The 18,360-nt window shown below is 25.9% G+C and overlaps 1 protein-coding gene across 1 annotated transcript in view; it reads left to right on the top strand.

Annotated features, from left to right (window-relative positions):
- Positions 1-18,360, top strand: part of LOC122270927 (uncharacterized) — a 134,472-nt gene that overhangs the window by 99,403 nt on the left and 16,709 nt on the right. The window contains exon 3 of the mRNA XM_043050260.3: positions 8,511-8,653. Coding sequence (XP_042906194.2) covers positions 8,511-8,653 — 143 coding nt within the window. The remainder of the gene's footprint in view (positions 1-8,510; positions 8,654-18,360) is intronic.

Genomic DNA, 18,360 nt, shown 5'->3' with positions numbered 1-18,360 from the left:
CGTTTGAATATATATCTTTAAAGGGCAGCGGAAGGCAAATATATTTCTATTTCGACATTTTAAACTTGTTTTTTCGTTTTTTATGACCGACACGAAATTTCATGTTTTTTTTTATTTCTTGTCCAGATATGGTTTATGACAGCGTTGAAAAATGAATCTGTCAGAATTTATAAGAGCTGAAATCCATACAACTAAATCCCAAACCTTCAAGGACAGAAAGTATATGAAGTTATGCTTCTAAAAACTTTCATTTTTGTATGACATTTTTATAAGTATTGCAATTTGAAAAACTTTTAATAAATATAAATGTTTAATTCCATCTTTGTTTAAAGCTTATTGTTTTTTAAAGCATATTTTGATAATTTTTGTTCATTTAGAAAAAGAAATGCTTTTATAAACTCTGGATAGATTGAATAACTATTAAAAAAGAAGTTGCCTTAATTTATAGGGGCAATTGAAATAGAGTTTGGTACTAATGTCTTTTCATTATGAAAAGTATGCGTAATATGCTTATGTATAAATAAAAGTGTGGGGACTCATTGTCTTTTATCAACTTTATTTCTTATATTTTGGTGATGGACTTTGATTTTTGTCAATTATTTTACAAGAAGACCTTTAATAAATATATATTTGAATGTAATTTGGTATTGAGATCACTGCAATTTTTAAGCGTATAGTGAAATATTTGACGATTTATAATTTACAAAAATATATTTCTAAGCAGACAAGATTTAAAATAAATGAGAATAAATAAATTATATTTCGTAACTTATTTGTTGTCATACATCTAAGATCATAAATAAAGCATTTTTATGTGAAAAAATGATTTATGTATAAGTACTTCTACTATAAGAAAATAATGTTAATCAGTACTTATAAATTAACAAAATTTTGGAGAAGCTCTCCAGAATTACGCACATTAATTACGTTTATTGTTAGTTATTTATAATATTAATCATAAATTTACAGAATTTGGAATTCAAATACAATTGTGTGATAATATATAAAGTACGGATAATATACTACTTACTTACTTAGGCGCTTTATGCCATTAGGCATCCAATCTTCATGCCCCCTAATATTTTGCTTTTAATCTAGCTTCTTCTAATACTTTAAATTTAGCTATTTTAAAATTCGCTTTTATTTATTGATGCCAAATCATTCTTGGTCTTCCCCTTTTTCTCCTGTCATCAGGGGCCCAAGATAGAGATGCAAACTTGTTTCGCTGAGTTTTTCATAACTTTTAATTTTTTCAATATCGGTCCTTCCTCATAGAGCTTCAATTGATCATTTTCTATACATTTGATCACATCTCAGCAACACCATTTGCAATTTCTAACCTCACTTCAAATGTTCAAAACTATTATCTAAAAATAGAGATCAAATATTTAAAATTCTTGAGGTTCCACATTTCATTTAAAATTTCCAACAGAAGTAACATTATGGTATCGTTTATTATGACAAAAATATAAAATGGGACCTGAAACCTCAAGTAGTTTTAATTCCTATTCAAATTTTAACAAAATAGAATTGAGCTGCCAAGGTAACTACTAAGAGTGCAGGTGTATTATTTTTTTTAAATAATTTTTTTCATTACACCCTGATTCACAAAGCGCAAATATGTATATAATCCCTTAAATAATAAAAAAAAACTTCTTATAAAAGAGCAATAATATTATAGATTAAGCACAATAACTCTCAAACCTTTTTTTTCTTTGGAGCACAAAGAAAAAGAACCGGTCAAAACAGCCAGAATAAGGTAAAATTTACCATGTTTCAAGCTATATAAATACTCCAAAAAGCTAGGTATTTTTTTCCGAAGTGCTTCAGTAAGGATTTTGGTAAAATTAACAATAAAATATGTTTTTTATAATATGTGATAAAATTTGGTAGTTATATCGTGATACCTTAGGGCATGGTAAAAACCATTTATTCTGTTAAGATTACTTTTCAATATTATATTTTCTCTAAATATGTGGAAATAAGAACAATAACTTCGAAAATTAGAATTTCTGTTAAGTTCTTGTCTTTTGAAGGGAAAAATTACCAAATAAATTATTTAAATACCGTATGTTTTGTTTTAATTAACCAGAAACGTGTGTGTTTTTTTCTTTTGCCTGAAATGTCATTACGATACAGTACAGTAATTTTACCAGAATGTTTTTTGCAGACCCATTTTGGAATTCTTTTATTTCATATGAATAATATTTTAGGTTTTTTTTTGCTTTGTTTCTTTATTGTTTTAATGGCTCATCCTTTATCACTGAAACTTTTTTACTGTACACTTCATCTGTTAAAATTTAATTACTGTTAATTATTAAGATTTAATTAAATTTTTTTCTTATTTCTTTTCCAATGACAGTTTTAGTTAAAAAAAATTGAACATAGAAAACAGGTTCTTTTTTATTATTCAGTCATAAGTCATCTTGTGTCTAATGAGGTTAAGAAAAGACCATGAAGTTTATTCTCTAGAATCTATTTATTCTTAGTCTCGTCTCTTGCGTGTAATGGATGAATAATTTCATCTGGATATCTAGAAAAGTAAACAGAAGATGCGCAAATTTTAATTAAATGCTGGTTGAAGTATGGAATTTGAAATTTAATTGCATTTTATAGTAGAGAGGGTGTTTAAATTTCCGTTAATGTTATGATATCGGGATATGATAAATTTATTGCATAACTAAATCTGATGTGTAAACAATATTGTTTGAAAGTACGCAAGTTTTATTCTGAGTTAGATTAAATTTATTTTAATTTCCCCGCATTTATTTGCTATTAAATATTTATGAAGGGAAAGTATATAAAAATTTAATTGAAAAGCAAAATATATTTCGACACTTAGAGTTATTCAAATAAATTTACTTTGCAAAATATTTTCTTCTTTTGATAAATTAAAATTCTCATTAATAATTTTTCCCGTTTTTCAAATACTTTAAATGTAATTGTAATATTTAAATTCCAAATATGAATATGTTATTAAATTTAACATTTTACCGAACTTGGGAAGTATATTACAATGGAAAATATTTTGCAACATTTATAATTACTCTAAAGAAACTTTTCCGCAGTGAACTGAACAGTAGAACATGAAAGCCAAACAATCACTGGCGGAGGTCAGTAAGCGGGGAGGTGGAGAACTTTGTTTTGCCTGCGTAAGAACTGAGGATGCGCTGTATCGTTCCACATTGAACTGTTCTATTGTTAAGTGCTAAAGTGCTCGACTTCAAGCACAGGTCGTCAGGCTAACAAAAAGGTGAAGCCATCCTTTGCCGCGGATCAAAATTGTGAGGGTATTTCTTTCGATCATGCTGAGGAATATTTCACAGTCCGTCGCCAATAGCTGATTGTGAAGCTCGAGAACAACGTAAATGAAATACCTCTCTACCTACCTAAGAAATCTTATTTTGACCAAATAAAATCATTTCTCTAAAACATACTAAATTCTCTTTAATATATTTTTCATGCTCTTTAAAAGACTTATTCATGTAAATGCAAATATTCATGCTTATTCATGTAAATGTAAATATTTAAATTTTATATATTTATATACTTCCAAATGCAACATTTTGTAAAACTTTAGTTACACTATAAAGTATATAGTAACATTTTTATAATTTTAAATAAATTTATATTTTCCTCATGAAACCATTTATCTTAAGCAAGCAAAATGTTCCTAATTAATTTTGTCTTCATATTCTATAATAGCTAATTTATCTGCAACATGTCAATATATATATATATATATATATATATATATATATATATATATACACAAACAATGACAATATATAACAAATATATAGATTCAAACAAAATTTAAAAGTTATTTTCTGAGTATAATATTCTAGAAAAATTCTGAATAATCAATATTATTTTCGATATTTGAATGCTGATATCGCTTAATTTTATAAACATGGTACATAAAATATCTTTCATTGATTAAATTAATTATTACGTTTTTAAAAAGCATCGCACGTAGAAATACGTTTAATTTGTAAAGCATTTTATCATTTCCTATATTTCTACCGGCAAACTTTGTTTCAAATAATGTTTTAAAAGAAGCAGCTCAATTTCGAAAATCAATACTATGTATTCGCTCGAGTTGCTCTCTCATCAAAGTGTGTCTTACTCAGGTTCAAGTTATATCCTGGGAATACAGCCAATTTTAGAGAAAAAATGTATTCTTTCTCTTCCGTATTTACTTCGGTTGGTATTTATATATTTTGAGCCATTTAACTCATTTTTACTAAAAATATTTTTGTTTACTCTTACAAAATGAACAGTTATATATAAAGATATTTACACAGAAATCTAATCAACATTTATATTAAGATTAATCAACATTTATATGCCAAAATGAATTTGGTCATTAAAGAATCAAATACAAGCAGAAAAAAAATCTGGTAAATTGTATTTCTGGGAATGTATTCCTGGGAATACAGCCAATTTTAGAGAAAAAAAATCTTTGTTCTCTTCCGTACTTATTCCACTAGATATTTAATATTTTGAACCGTTTAACTCACTTTTGTGAAAGATATTTTTGTTTATTCTTACAACATGAAGTTATACATAAAGATACTTACACAAATCTCTCATCCACATTTATGTGCTGCTCACATCATTCACTTGCTAAAATGAAGTTGATTATTAAAGATTCTGATTGGTCTAAAGATTCTGCTGAAAAATGTTTTGGGTAAAATTGTATAGTAAAGGCATTTCTGGTAAAGAAAAATTAGATAAAAACCATAATAAAACAACATAATTTTAGTAATTAAACGAAAATATGCAGTATTTAAACTATATACTTCATACTTTTTTCCATTCATATGGTAACGGCTTACCGGAAATTTTTATTGTTGAAATTATAGTTCTTATTACCACACATTTAGTAACTATTATATAAAACTGAAATGTAAAGTTAACCAAATAAATTGTTTATTTCCATGCTCCCAGGTGTCATGATTAAATTATCAAATTTTATGCATAATATAAAGCAATATTTTAATGATAATTTTGCCAAAATCATAATCAATGCGCTTCTGTAAAAATAATTATGCTTCTTGGTATTCTAATAGAGCCAGAAGCATGGTAAATTTTACAACATTCTGGTCGTTTTGCCCATACGTTTTTTCTCAGAGTACTTGTTTAAGTTTTAAACCTAATTTGTTTTTGTTTTTTTATAAAATGAAATGGAATTTTAAGGTGCTTTAGAAATTATAATAAAAAAACTATTTAATGCGAAAAATAATAACAAAATTTTTACATTTTAAAGATACTATTACATCTAGAATATCTTAAACTCCATAACACTTAAAAAAATTATCCCCTCTGTAGAAAATCAAAAATGCGGTGGCATGTACATTTCATCCACAGAGATGTTTCCCAGACAGTCGCCAATAGCTAATTTGGCAGCTCTAGTGCAACATAAATAAAGTACCTACCTTAAAAAAATAATTTAAAGATTATTTAAAAAATGTTACAGAGATTTTCTTTTTTATACATATAGTTAAGCATTTGATGGAGTATATTTTCTAAATAATGTAGCCCTAATTAATTAAAGTTTGCTATTATTTTATAATTGATCCAAACGCAAGCCTATATATATCTCGGCACATGAAAAAAAAACTTGACAGATGAAAGTTACTTTCAAAAATAATAGTTCTCATTTTTGCCACAAATAGAAATTTCGCTACAGAAATAAATTTTTATTTTTAAATGTCAACATTTTTTTTAAAATTTAAGCCTTTTAATAAGTGTAAATGGAATAATATTTGGCGAAACGCTACATTTTTAATTTTATTTTATATTTAATTTATATTTCATATCTAATTTTTATTTCATATATTTTATATACCTTTTATACTTCATCCGTTACATATTTTATTTATATTTTGCATTTTATTTCTTTTCTATTTAATTTGTATAAAAATGTACTTAAAATTATTTGTTTTTGAAAGCATTTGTAAGGAATAATTAATAATATGCTGTTTATGTAATTTGCTGTTATTATTATTTACAAAATAACAATAACTTAAAATGTGTTATACGTTTGTAAATTAATTCCGATCACCAAATACTATTTTTAAACAAAATGTAATTCTATGAAATATTTTGTGTATTTATGTATTTTATTTTAAAAAAAAGACTATTTTTATTTTTTTGTGTACCGTGCATTAATTTATGACTTTAACCAGATATTTTCAACATTAAAGAAGATTTAAAGAAATAGTAGTAATAAATTGCTGCAACAAAAACTCTGAAAGTACATAAGATACTTAGATTAAAGAACTTAAGCTACTTGATTAGATATTAAATCGCCATACGCTGTTTTAATTTACTAATGATTCAAGGTGTGGTAGAAAATAAAACTAGCATAAAAACCCTAAGGACGTTAAAAATAACATATCAAAATATAAAAGGACACAATTCTAAATACTGTTTAAATCACCCTTTCTACTCATAAAAGCAGATTAAAGAACGGATTAGTTTTTATTGGCAAAATCTTTACTTTAATATTGAGCTTAGTGGAAAATGGTGATGTGTATTCTAGAACAAAATTTTCTCTAAAATAATCTTATCGATTTCGATTGTCACACTTTTATATTTATAGCAGTAGCTAGGGCAATTTATTTAATAAAGTATACTATGTACTTGATTGTTCACCTTTGTTAGAAAGCTTAAAAGGAAATCTAAGTATTATATCCTTTTTAAAGGGTAACTAAGGTAAACTTTTAAGGAAAATGATCGTATACAAGCGTATAAAATAGGCTTTTTAAATGGTGACTGAGTATTGTAGATTCGTAGAATATCAATTGAACAGAGTAACTACTAAACTACTTACAGACCCAGAGAGAATTTTATGCTGGGAGCAACTTCAGATTTTTATAACAAATAGCTTTGAAAAAACAATTAGGGGTATAGATAAAAAATTAATTCAAATATTCAATGTCTTGAGATTTTTACGTTATTTATTTTCAAATAACTGCGAAAAGTAAAGTAAATTATTATAAAATAGCTCGATTTATAGAAATGGAAATTAGTTGATATAATTAATCTCAAAGTTATTAACAATCGAATATTTTCTTGAAAAAAAAAATTAAATATTGTCTAAAAATTAATGTTTCAAACTTTCGACAATATTTCTAAAATACTCCTCATTTTTTTGAATTTCTGTATTCTCACTTGCTATTTTTATATTAATGAAAATACTGATATCAAAATCCACTATTTTTTGCTATTACTGTTATCTACTATTTTAAAATACACCATTTTATTAATTGTATGAAAATATTAATCTTGCTATATTAATCTTGCTATATTATCTAGCTAAAGAATAAATAAGTCTAATCTTATATCTAGAAAGTCAAGGAAAATTGTTGGTTGGTATTTCAAAAATTTTAAACAGATCTTCAAGAAGAATTTATAAAATTGTTTAAATGGTGGTAATAAAGTGGACAACAACACACTAAGAAACATTTTCCGATATTGCCATTTTCACCCCTTCCGATACTGCTTCTAACAATTTAATGCAGGTTTAATTACTAGCAGTTTTATAATCACTGAAAAAGTAAGTATTGTCAAAAATACCTGAATATGGTAAAATTTACAGCGTTTCTGGCTCTATGGAAACACCTATAAGCTTGGTATTTACCGAAGCATTTTGCTAGTTACTTTGGTAAAATTAAGAAAAAAATGGTTTTAAAATATGCAATAAATTTTAATAAATAATAAAATTTGGTAATTCTATCATGATATTTTGTAGTATGGAATAAAAATCATTTATTTAGTTAAATTTAATTTTCAGTTCAGGTCAATCTTTTTTTTATAAAATGTGCAGTAAAAAGAACTATAATTTTCAAAACCAGAATTTCCAGTAAACATTTACCATATGAACAGTAAAATTACCAAAAGAAAATAGTTTAAACATCACATGTTGACATTACATCTTGACATGTAAACATCACAAAATTGTGATATTTTTTTTTAAATAGAAATATCATTACCATACTGTTTGGTAATTTTACCAGAATTTTTTCTTTGTGCAAAGATGAACAACGAAAGTATTTGATTCATGATGGTCAAATGATAAATCAAAGGGCAATTAAGAAATGTTATTGTACATATGGCTTCAAGTCTGCGAAAACACTATGAGCTTTGGTAGAAACTGTTTATTATTGTGAGTGGGGAGATTTACAATAACTTTTATTTATTTCAAATGAATTTAATATATATATATATATATATATATATATATATATATATATATATATATATATATATATATATATATATATATATATATATATATATATATATATATATATATATATATATATATATATATATATATATATATATATATATATATATATTGCTAACTGCTTTTGTGAATACTTTTCAACAGCTTTAGATTCGTAATCAAAACTTGGTTCGATATTATTTTAAACTTTTTTCAACAATTTACTTGACGTTCAGGTTCGTAAATGAAGTTTGTATTTTTTATCTTTCAGAAAGCTAAAACAAGGAGTGAAGTGTATAGAGGATCATAGTTTTCGATGTTTTTCTGTTCGTCAAAAAAGAGTATTTAAATCAGTAGTTTCTGAATCAAAACACGTTATAGATGATATATGTGTACCAGGAAAACTTCAAGAAGGTATTTACTTGTATTTTTATATCTTCCTTAACATTAAAAGGGTCTAGGTCACAAAATACTTAATCTTTAACACTTTTATCATTCAATATAAAATTTTAGACACTTTTACCTTTTAAAAGAATACTGCATTAATACTGAAATAATGTTTCTATAATTTTACCTCAATAAAAAATTGAGAGTTTTAGTTTTTACTCTATTGAAATTGAAGTGATGCTAAATTAATCACTTTTTCTAAAATAAAGGTATATGTTTATAAATATATTACCAAAAAAATTTAAATAGTTGTTTTTAATATATTTCATATAATATGCATATTCTTGAATTTTTTTAAGAAAAAATAGATTTCAATATATACATTTAAGGGGAAAATATGTAGTTTTAAATTTAGAATTTTTTAGATATTTTTTTTAATAAATAATTGCAAAATCTGTTTAAAAAAATTAAATGATGGATATTTATATTCGACATAACTGAAAAGTTATAAATTTTGGAGCCAAATGTTTCCGATTAGTATTAAAAGTTATAAACATGATTTCCTTAGAATTTTTCAAATCAATTAATTTTTACAAAATCTGATAGACGTATAGTACATTTTTATTCTTTTTTTGAATTTCGTAAACAATAAAACAGCTCAAAAACTCAAAATTATATGCACCCTTTTTTTTTAAAAAAAAAAAAAGCTCCAAAAGGTGTCCTGGACCCCCTTAAAAATTAAATCAGCTGTAAAATATTTTGTTGAACACATATTTCTAGTCACTGATATACACCAAGAAGGTTTGAAAAAGTAAGTATTTGTGTATCTTATCTTACATTAAAATACCTTACAGTGGCTTCCAAGATTCTCCGGTTAGTATAACTTTTATAATTTCTTTTGGATTTTAGCTGTTTATAATAATGCATAAATAGTTCAAAAAATGCATATCAAAACTGTTTGTATTGAAACGTGTGGTTTTTTAATCGACAAACAGTTTTAATTAAAAAAAAATTCTGTAATAAATTTAAGGAAACAATATACTGGCTGAAAACTTTTGTTTATCTGCTATCTGGATACACATTGGAGTACGAAAATCTCCAGCAAGGATATCTTTATAACATTTGTTTCAGTTTTTGGCTGTTTAAACGCGTGGAAAGCAAACAATTTTTATTTTATTTGTTATTCTAACCAGATTCAAATAATGTCACATTACTTTCGATTTATAATTACATGTTAAAATTGTATCTAAAATAGCATAAGATCAAAAATAGACTACTATATTTTCGTGTTCAAAAGTATCCGGCCATATTATTATTTTAATTTAGTTGGGTTTTTTTCAAATAAATATGAGTTAACTGAAAAATGGTATAATAGTGTTAATACTTTGTAGCAGTGACCATTACAACAATTGCATAAGCACAAGCGATGTGGCATGAACTCAAGAAGGGTATTAAGGGTATCAGGTTGAAGAGTATCAAGAAGGGGGCAGCTAAAGTTTAATCCCATTCGAGTTACTAAGATTGGTATATTAGTGGAGATTGGCTTTGCTACTGTGAAGTGTCAGTGCTACGTGTAAACAATTCCTTTCCGAAGCTTTGAGTCTTGTTTAGGCTTGTTGACTTGCTAAAATGATATCATTTGATCTGTGCACGCCTGTTGATTGTAGTGTAAAATACACCTATGCAAGAGGCTATCTATAATACAATAACAAATCCTTATAGCTGTAATATAATTACAAAAAAATTTAATTTTGCATTAATGGTCAGAGTTCTGGATCCGAATGACAAGTTTGCTAGTGTTTATGAACTTACTGATAAATCAGAAATAATAATAGTATCTATATTTGATTATAATAATAAATTAAATAAAAATTATTCATCATTCTTTTAAAGAAATTAAAACAGAAAAAAAATATTGAACGAAGTCTTTGGCATTCTTTTGTCGATGACTGGACAATTACAGAGACCTGAAAATCGTGGACGAAATGTTTTTTCTTAAATATTTCTAAGTATAAAATAATTACATTATAATTTTAGCACTTTGATTCAATTTAAATTTTTGTGAAGGAAAGGCTTCAAAAAATGCATTTTTATGCTCGTTATGATACAAAAGCATTTATGATGATTTTTTAATATTTTTTTCAGGGTGTAGTTATTTTGAAAAATACATATACACCAGAGATGACACCAGAGGAAAAAAACAGGTACAACGGTTTTAAAGAGACAATCGAATCTAGTGCGTGGACAAGTAATTCAAACAACATCACATCTTCATATTGCATTATTTGACTGATTAGCGTCACATGGGATAAATACCTTGACAACTGAAAAAATACTTTTAACTTTTATTAAATAACATGTGCGAAAACTTGTACCTAATGGTTTATTAACTTACTTAAAAGATATGATAACGAGGAAAAAAAACTAATTTAAATATTCTAAGAAAAACTAAGCTTTCAAATAAAAGCATTACAATCGTCAATAAATCTGCAATGCAACAGTCATAATAGAACATTTCATCCACATTCATAATAAAACATTTTCTCCACACAGAACTAGATTTATACATAAATTATTCTTAATATAAATTTTTTTAAATTTTCAAAAATATCATTTTGTTTATTTTACTAACAATAGTTGAAACAAAAAGCTCAGCCTAACATAAGCTGAAGGTTTTAACGTTATAAAATTATAACATTTTTTTGTGAAAAGTAAATAAGTTATAGGCATTTAAAACGTTTAGCGTGGAAATCGAGTATACTGCTAAAGAGAAAATATAATTTATTTGTTTTTTAAACATTTTACACTGTGAACAATAAAAAATAAAATTAAATAATTGAAATAAAAAATATAATTTTATTTTTCATAAAAAATACATTCCTTTTATTGCCAGATATACCTATACAGCGTAGTTAATAATTCATAAGAAATAGTAAGATAAAGATGTTAATTCAAACGCCTCTTTTTTAACTACAGGCAAGTAATTTGAGTTGTTCCTTAAGTTTCAATTTCGTAAAACTAATTTAGTTTTTTTGTGAAACTTAGTATAAGAGATATTTTGCATATTTATAGCTGAGTTAAATATTTTTTTTCCATGAAAATGAAATATATATTTACGTCCACATTTCTTTCCCTTAACTAATGTCGAAATGCTACTTAGCTGTTCAAATATAATAAATTTATATTTTTTTTATTAATTCTTCACACTTAGTTTCGAAATCAAAGAAATAATAAACTGTTTTAAATCGAATAGTTTACAGTAATGTTTGATAAGAATAAAACATGTAAAAAGGGAGGGGAAAACTGCTTTGAAAAAGAAAGTCTCAAATTGTGTAGTCAGTATAACCAAGCTCTAATCATAAAATTGTATCTAAAATAAACCAAATTAGTTTGTACTGTTATTGTGCACAATATTCACTCTCTCTCATGTTAAAAACAAATTTTAATTCCATACCTTTATATACAGTTTGGATTCGAATTATACGCTGTATTTTATCCTTTGGTTCGAAATCATAAGCTTGCATAATTAAAAACTACGCTACTGATGTTAAAAATCAATTATTTATTTCATTTAAATTTAAGAAAATGAAATTGTTTTATCTGTTAAATTAATTTATTTAGTTTTTTAATTCATTCTTCCCAAAAGACATTTGATTTTACGAAAATAGTTTTTTCCTTCCTATAAAATAACTTGAATTAATTAAACTATTCTTTTGTCTGTCAAGTAAATGAAACCAAAGTTTCTGAAATTTAAGGTATTTATTTCGTTCCTTTCAACTCCGTCTAGCGTGTTTTTATCTTCTTAATTATCTTTTTACCTGGGTTTCAGTCTTCCAAGATTCAATTAATTTAACCTATTACGTTATTCGTCCTTTTATTCTAATTTAATTGGTGAGTTTTTATGGCAAATGTACAAAAAAATTCTCATTTGAAGTCTTTGATTCCGCCGAGATAAAGGAGCGTTCGAATCAACTCTCAGAAGAAAGATTTTATTTATTTTTTGTTTAAAGCACTTTTGAGATTTCATTTATTCGAATGAAGCGAAACTGTGAAAACTTTTCCTTTCTTCGAAGAAATTTTTTTCTGTAATTCTAAAAGATTCAAAAGTCGCTTTCATAAGAGAAATAAATCGAAAAATATAAGTTCAAAATAAAATCTCGAATTTCTTTGCAACTTTTACCCCCTGAATTGTTGTCACGTCGAGGGGTTAGAAAAGACCGCCATCGCGATGCATAATAATTGTGCGAATGATGTACAAGTCTATGCTTGTGCTGGACACTTCGTCCCGGGCTACACAAAAGGGAATTGAGTTTAATGCACAGTATTTTAGGAATCTTGCACAGAATAATAATAAGATGGTGCACTATATGCTACGACTCCAACGTTACTTTGAATAAATTTTTTCATACCATATTCTAGTTAAAGGTAAACAAAGTTTATGAATATATTTCAGAAGACGTTTTCCTGATTGTGGTTGATAAGTTAGAACTATGAAAATAAAAAGCGTTTTTTTTTTCGTATTTTAGAAATGGAAAGAATAATACAGTGTATTTTAGAAAATACGCGGAAAATTTAGAGGTCCGTAAAATATACTGCCGCGCCGTGACATTTTTCTCTTTTATTTTACCGCTGTGTGTATTTCAGGATAGGAAATTCCGTAGTTGCAAAGATTTTACGACCTTAGTAAGGTGGGTGCAAATGGTAATTGTTTCTGTTCTCAAATACAGCAAGAATCTTCTTTTTTTGTTTTTTAACGTACATATTTTTCTTTTGTTTTCAATTAGCGGTAAATCCATTACTAACATTTTAAGAGGCCCTTGAGATAAGTTAGGAATAAATGAAGATAATCTCAAAAAATGTTATTAACAAACATAGCGTTTTATTGAAACTATCTGCTAGTGGCAGGTTGTTTTGAAGCTGATTGCAAATCATAACTTTATTTCTTTTCATAAAATATGCAGAGATAGGACAACGAAGTTAATTTTGAACGTGCCGTAATTAATATTTTTTTAGTCATATTAAAAATTCAGAAATTACTGACATTAATCTAATATCTAATTTCAATTATAGGTTTAATAATAAATCAGTTTGCTCTTTCCAAACATATACTGCATCCCATTATTTTTGACAATCTGTTATCAAGAAATAGGTTTTTCTCTTTTGTTTTACGATAATTAAGGTCTTATTGTGAAAATAATCTTTCAAGTGACGAAACTACATAAACAGAATTTACAGACGCTTCTACAATGCATGTAAACATATTTTTTATTATAATTTTTTTTTCAAGAGGAATTATTTTAAATTGATTAACACCAGAATTTTCTTCTCGTGTATCCTCTAAGAAAGAGCTATTACTTTTTCTAAACGATTTAATAAAATAGTTTGACTAATTCGAAACAAAATGTATTGTATTTAATTTCGTTTCATAAAATATGCAGAGATAGAATAATAAAAAAATTTATTTCGAAAATGTCGTAATTAATATTAAGAAATCAGAAATTACAGACATTAATCTAGATTCTAATTTCTATTATAGGTTTATTAATAAATTAGTTTGTTAATCGACAAATATACATTTCATGCCATTACTTGTGACAATCTATAATCAGGAAATGGATTTTTCTTATTTTGTTTTATAAAGGTCTTATTGTGAAAATAATCTTTCAAGTGACTACACTATATCAACATAATTTACAGGCACTTTTATTACGCATGCAACAAAAATTTTTAATGAAATGTTATATTTTTTTCCAAAGAAGTTATTTTAAATTTATTCACAAAATGTGTCTACTTTTTAACATGATACACAAAGTATTAAAAATGAAACTTTTATTAACAAATGTGTGTAAGATATAACAGTTTTAAAATTTTTGAAAATATACATTTAAAATGTTTTTTTTCAACCTCGTATAGCTGAATATTGATGTTTCCTGCATTGCTTGACTCGCTTCTCCTAGTAGCTCAAACTACGTTCTGTTTTTAATAACCATTAGGATGCTTAAAATTATATTTTTCTTCCATTTTGAAATAATAAACTTTGTACAAATTAGTTAAAAAGTTAGCAAAATATATATGATTTTTAATTTAAACTTAAAATTATGAAATTGATTACGAATATCAAAAATATTTTGGAAACATGACGTGTATGTTTTATCTTTTTACTATTTAAAATTATTTTATAAATGTTTAGGAATTTCTAACTGACATTCATGAAAGTATGAAACACATCCTAAATACTCATTGTTATTCATGATGATATCTGTGTAATATAAATTTAATATCTGTGTAAATAAAAATGAATAACTGCGTAAATAAAAAAATTAATATCTATGTAGATAAAAATTGATATTTGTGTTTCGATAATACACTTTATGATGACATAATAGCTGAAACTTCATTGATATATCGTTAAACTAGTGAAAATTTTAAACTTGATTCGCCAAAAGTCACCCCTTAAGAGAAGGGGAATTATTTTAAATTCTTAAATGTCAACTCTCCTTTCAAATGCAGATTTGGATTCTCCATTAAAAGAAATATATCCCACTTTGACTTGCAGTCCTTTGCATTTTAGATTATAGATGGCGCTGTAGTCACAAAATGAAACTTATGTAAAAGTTGTTTGAAATAAAAATATCTGGACATGGAAGCAACATGAAAAAAATTGACGAATTGACACGAGGCAATCATTAGATCACCATCAATCGAAATGACAATTATTCTGGTAATCAAGAGTGACCTTCCTGACCTCGTCAACTGTCCCAGACGACGAAGATCCATCCCATGAGGCCAATCTCAATATTTGCCTATCTAATGACTCTAAGCTTAGCCCCCTCCAAATCCCTTCAGAGCAACTTCTTAGAAAAGTGGCCGAGCGGTGTGGATATATAATTTGGTCAAACCAAGTCATAAATATTAAATCTTGGAAGAACAAAAAGATTGTCTCACTGAAAATAAGACTTAAAGATTCCTCTGAAATCATTAAAGCTATCTTTCTCGAAATAAAATTAGAAAATATAAGCTTATAAACTAATAACAATAAACTTATTTATTTTGAAAATATTTTTAAACTAAATTGAATTACTTCTAAAACTCTCATCTAGATATCAGATGATGATACCTGAAAAGGTAAAACTGCAGGTTAAACAGATGAAGGCTGTAGCTTAAAAGAATTTAAAGGGAAACATTCATATTGGTTTTATATTAAAAACTAAATGAAACTTTTTCTGATTACATACAAATCAGCAAAACATATGAAACATAAAAATATATTATTTTATTTTTATACAGAAGATAAAAATTTTTAACTAATTTGCTTCTTCCAGAAGTTACGCCTAGATGAACACTATTAGTAGGGAAACTCAATTTACTACTCTGTTCTACAGAAATCTAGTCAACCAACTAGATGACAAATAATTTTAAAGATAAAAACAAATTTATCCGCATTGCAAATCTCCCATATTTGAAGTAAAATAAAATAAAAGCAGGAGGAAGTATAGGAAAACTAAAACTAAACACAAAATGTTTAACTGTATAAAGAAATCTTTTATACTCTAATCGAAATAAAATTAAAAACTGACAAAAAATATTGATATTTTACTACTCAAGCGGGGAATAAATGCATGATTTAACTTGTATTTATAACGAATATACTATACGTACAATCTAAAAAGAAAAAAAATTAAACTACCCGCATAAAAACAAAATTTAGGTTGGAGGCGTTTCATAAATATATTTATTGATTTGATTACCGCAAAAGAGTTTTCTGATGATTAGCTAAACTATTAATTGCTTGAGTTAGGGAATCTTAGTTTTGAAGATGTGACCCACATAAGATAATTCGTTTAATTTCACGTTTCATAACGTATTATTTTAAAATAAACAGTCGCTCACAAAATATAAATGGCGTGCTTGTCGCGTAATTAGTGTCAACTAGAAAAATATATTTTCGAAACCTTTAGTTAAAATCCTTTTGTAACCGTATTATAATTTACTCATCAGTTCTAATTAAAAAATGATCTCAAATATATTTTTTAATAAAACATCTCTATAAAACGCAAAAGTTTGAGTTAGTTTGAATGGCATAAGTAATCAATATTAACCATTTAAAATATAAATGTACAGGTGTGGTAATGACGTGATGGATATTTGCAAGCTTTGCGAATGATGAATGATTTACATGATTTATTTATACAGTTAGTTATTTTAGATTCTCATAAAGAATAATCTAAAAAAAAAACACAAAAAACTTATATTGGCATTAAGAGATAAATTTCAATTCCTGATCATATTACAGTAAAAAGTACTGGCTCTAAGCGTGCCAGTACATTTTACCGTAAAATCCAATTTGTCGATAAATTCTAAGGTACTAAAAATCTGATGTACTGAAATTTTTTACAGTAATTTTTTACCTTAAACTTTAAGTCTTAAGACTGATTTTCTCATTACAAAAAATTATGAAAAATTCTCAATATATCCTTCGATCGATATATTATGTTAACTATATTAATGATTTTAGCGTAGCATAACGTTAACGTATTTCTTCACAACTATTGATATTTTTGAAAAAATTGACACTTTTTTTTATCACAAACAAGTTTCAAATGAATTTCTTATTGAGAAAAATTATATGAAATTCACAAAGCACCCTTCATTTTATTAACTATACATATGCTCCTTACGGTGCTCTTAACGAACTATATATATGCTCCTAAAGCCAGGGCACCTTATTGAAAGGCGATTGCTCTGCTTCCTATGCCACGTTAACTATAGTGTTTGGTTATAAAGAAAAATCTTTAACCATCTTTATCTTAAAAGACTTCCTTATTGAAATCATTTTTAAGTGTAAAAGTGTTTACAATTATATTGGCTCACCCTTATAAAATTTTCTGTCAATTTAACTTACCAAAAAATTATATCTAAACACATATAATGATCAGGAAGAGTATCAATTCGACAATGAAGTCGAATCGCAATTCTATTTATACGATGCTCATAATAATAAAATAATTTCTAAAAAGTAAGAACAAGTATAGAAAATAAACGCAAAATGATTTGAAAAAGATTAAGTTAATTCATGGAACTATAGTTTAATGAGAAACATACGTATAACTAATTATTTTTATTATGACAAAATAATTACGTATTATACAACTTTACTACTATAGCAGAACTGAAAGGTAAAAACTAGAATTTGAATTGACAGTTATACATTTATGATTAGGATGAAAAGAAGAGAAAAACTGTTATGCGAAAAATAGCTTTAAATTCAAATATACGGAAAAAGTCTGTAGAAAAAAGGAGTTTTCTGCATAACGATTAAAAACAGAAGAAAAAAGAATTTATTTTTAAACAGTATTTTTCTATAAAAAATTTTCTTGTTTTTTTACAGAGTTTACCATTGTTTCAGACAGTTATTTCTTACAATGTATACAACAGTTTTTATTTAGTCGTATAAAATGTATAAAGTAATATATGTCCTACTTACTTCATTGAAATAAAATTTGTCTGGGCTTTACATTTTTAGAAAAACCAGTCTTAAATTATAAAAAAAAAAAAAAAAAAAATTCAAGAGTTTCATTTCAAATGAAACTTTTTCTCCTATAAAACTAAATAACTAAACCTGGATAGAATGCAAACTAACATATACAAATAGTTGGTATTAATTCACATGAAATCTTTAGACAGAGTATTAGTTAGAATCAAGTTAGCTTAGTTAGTAACTTAGTAAAGTATAT

Source organism: Parasteatoda tepidariorum, chromosome 11 (genome assembly GCF_982258835.1).
Source record: "Parasteatoda tepidariorum strain Cologne lab strain chromosome 11, Ptep-v5.0, whole genome shotgun sequence".
Lineage (NCBI taxonomy): Eukaryota > Metazoa > Arthropoda > Arachnida > Araneae > Theridiidae > Parasteatoda > Parasteatoda tepidariorum.
This window is presented reverse-complemented; position numbering and strand designations above follow the sequence as displayed.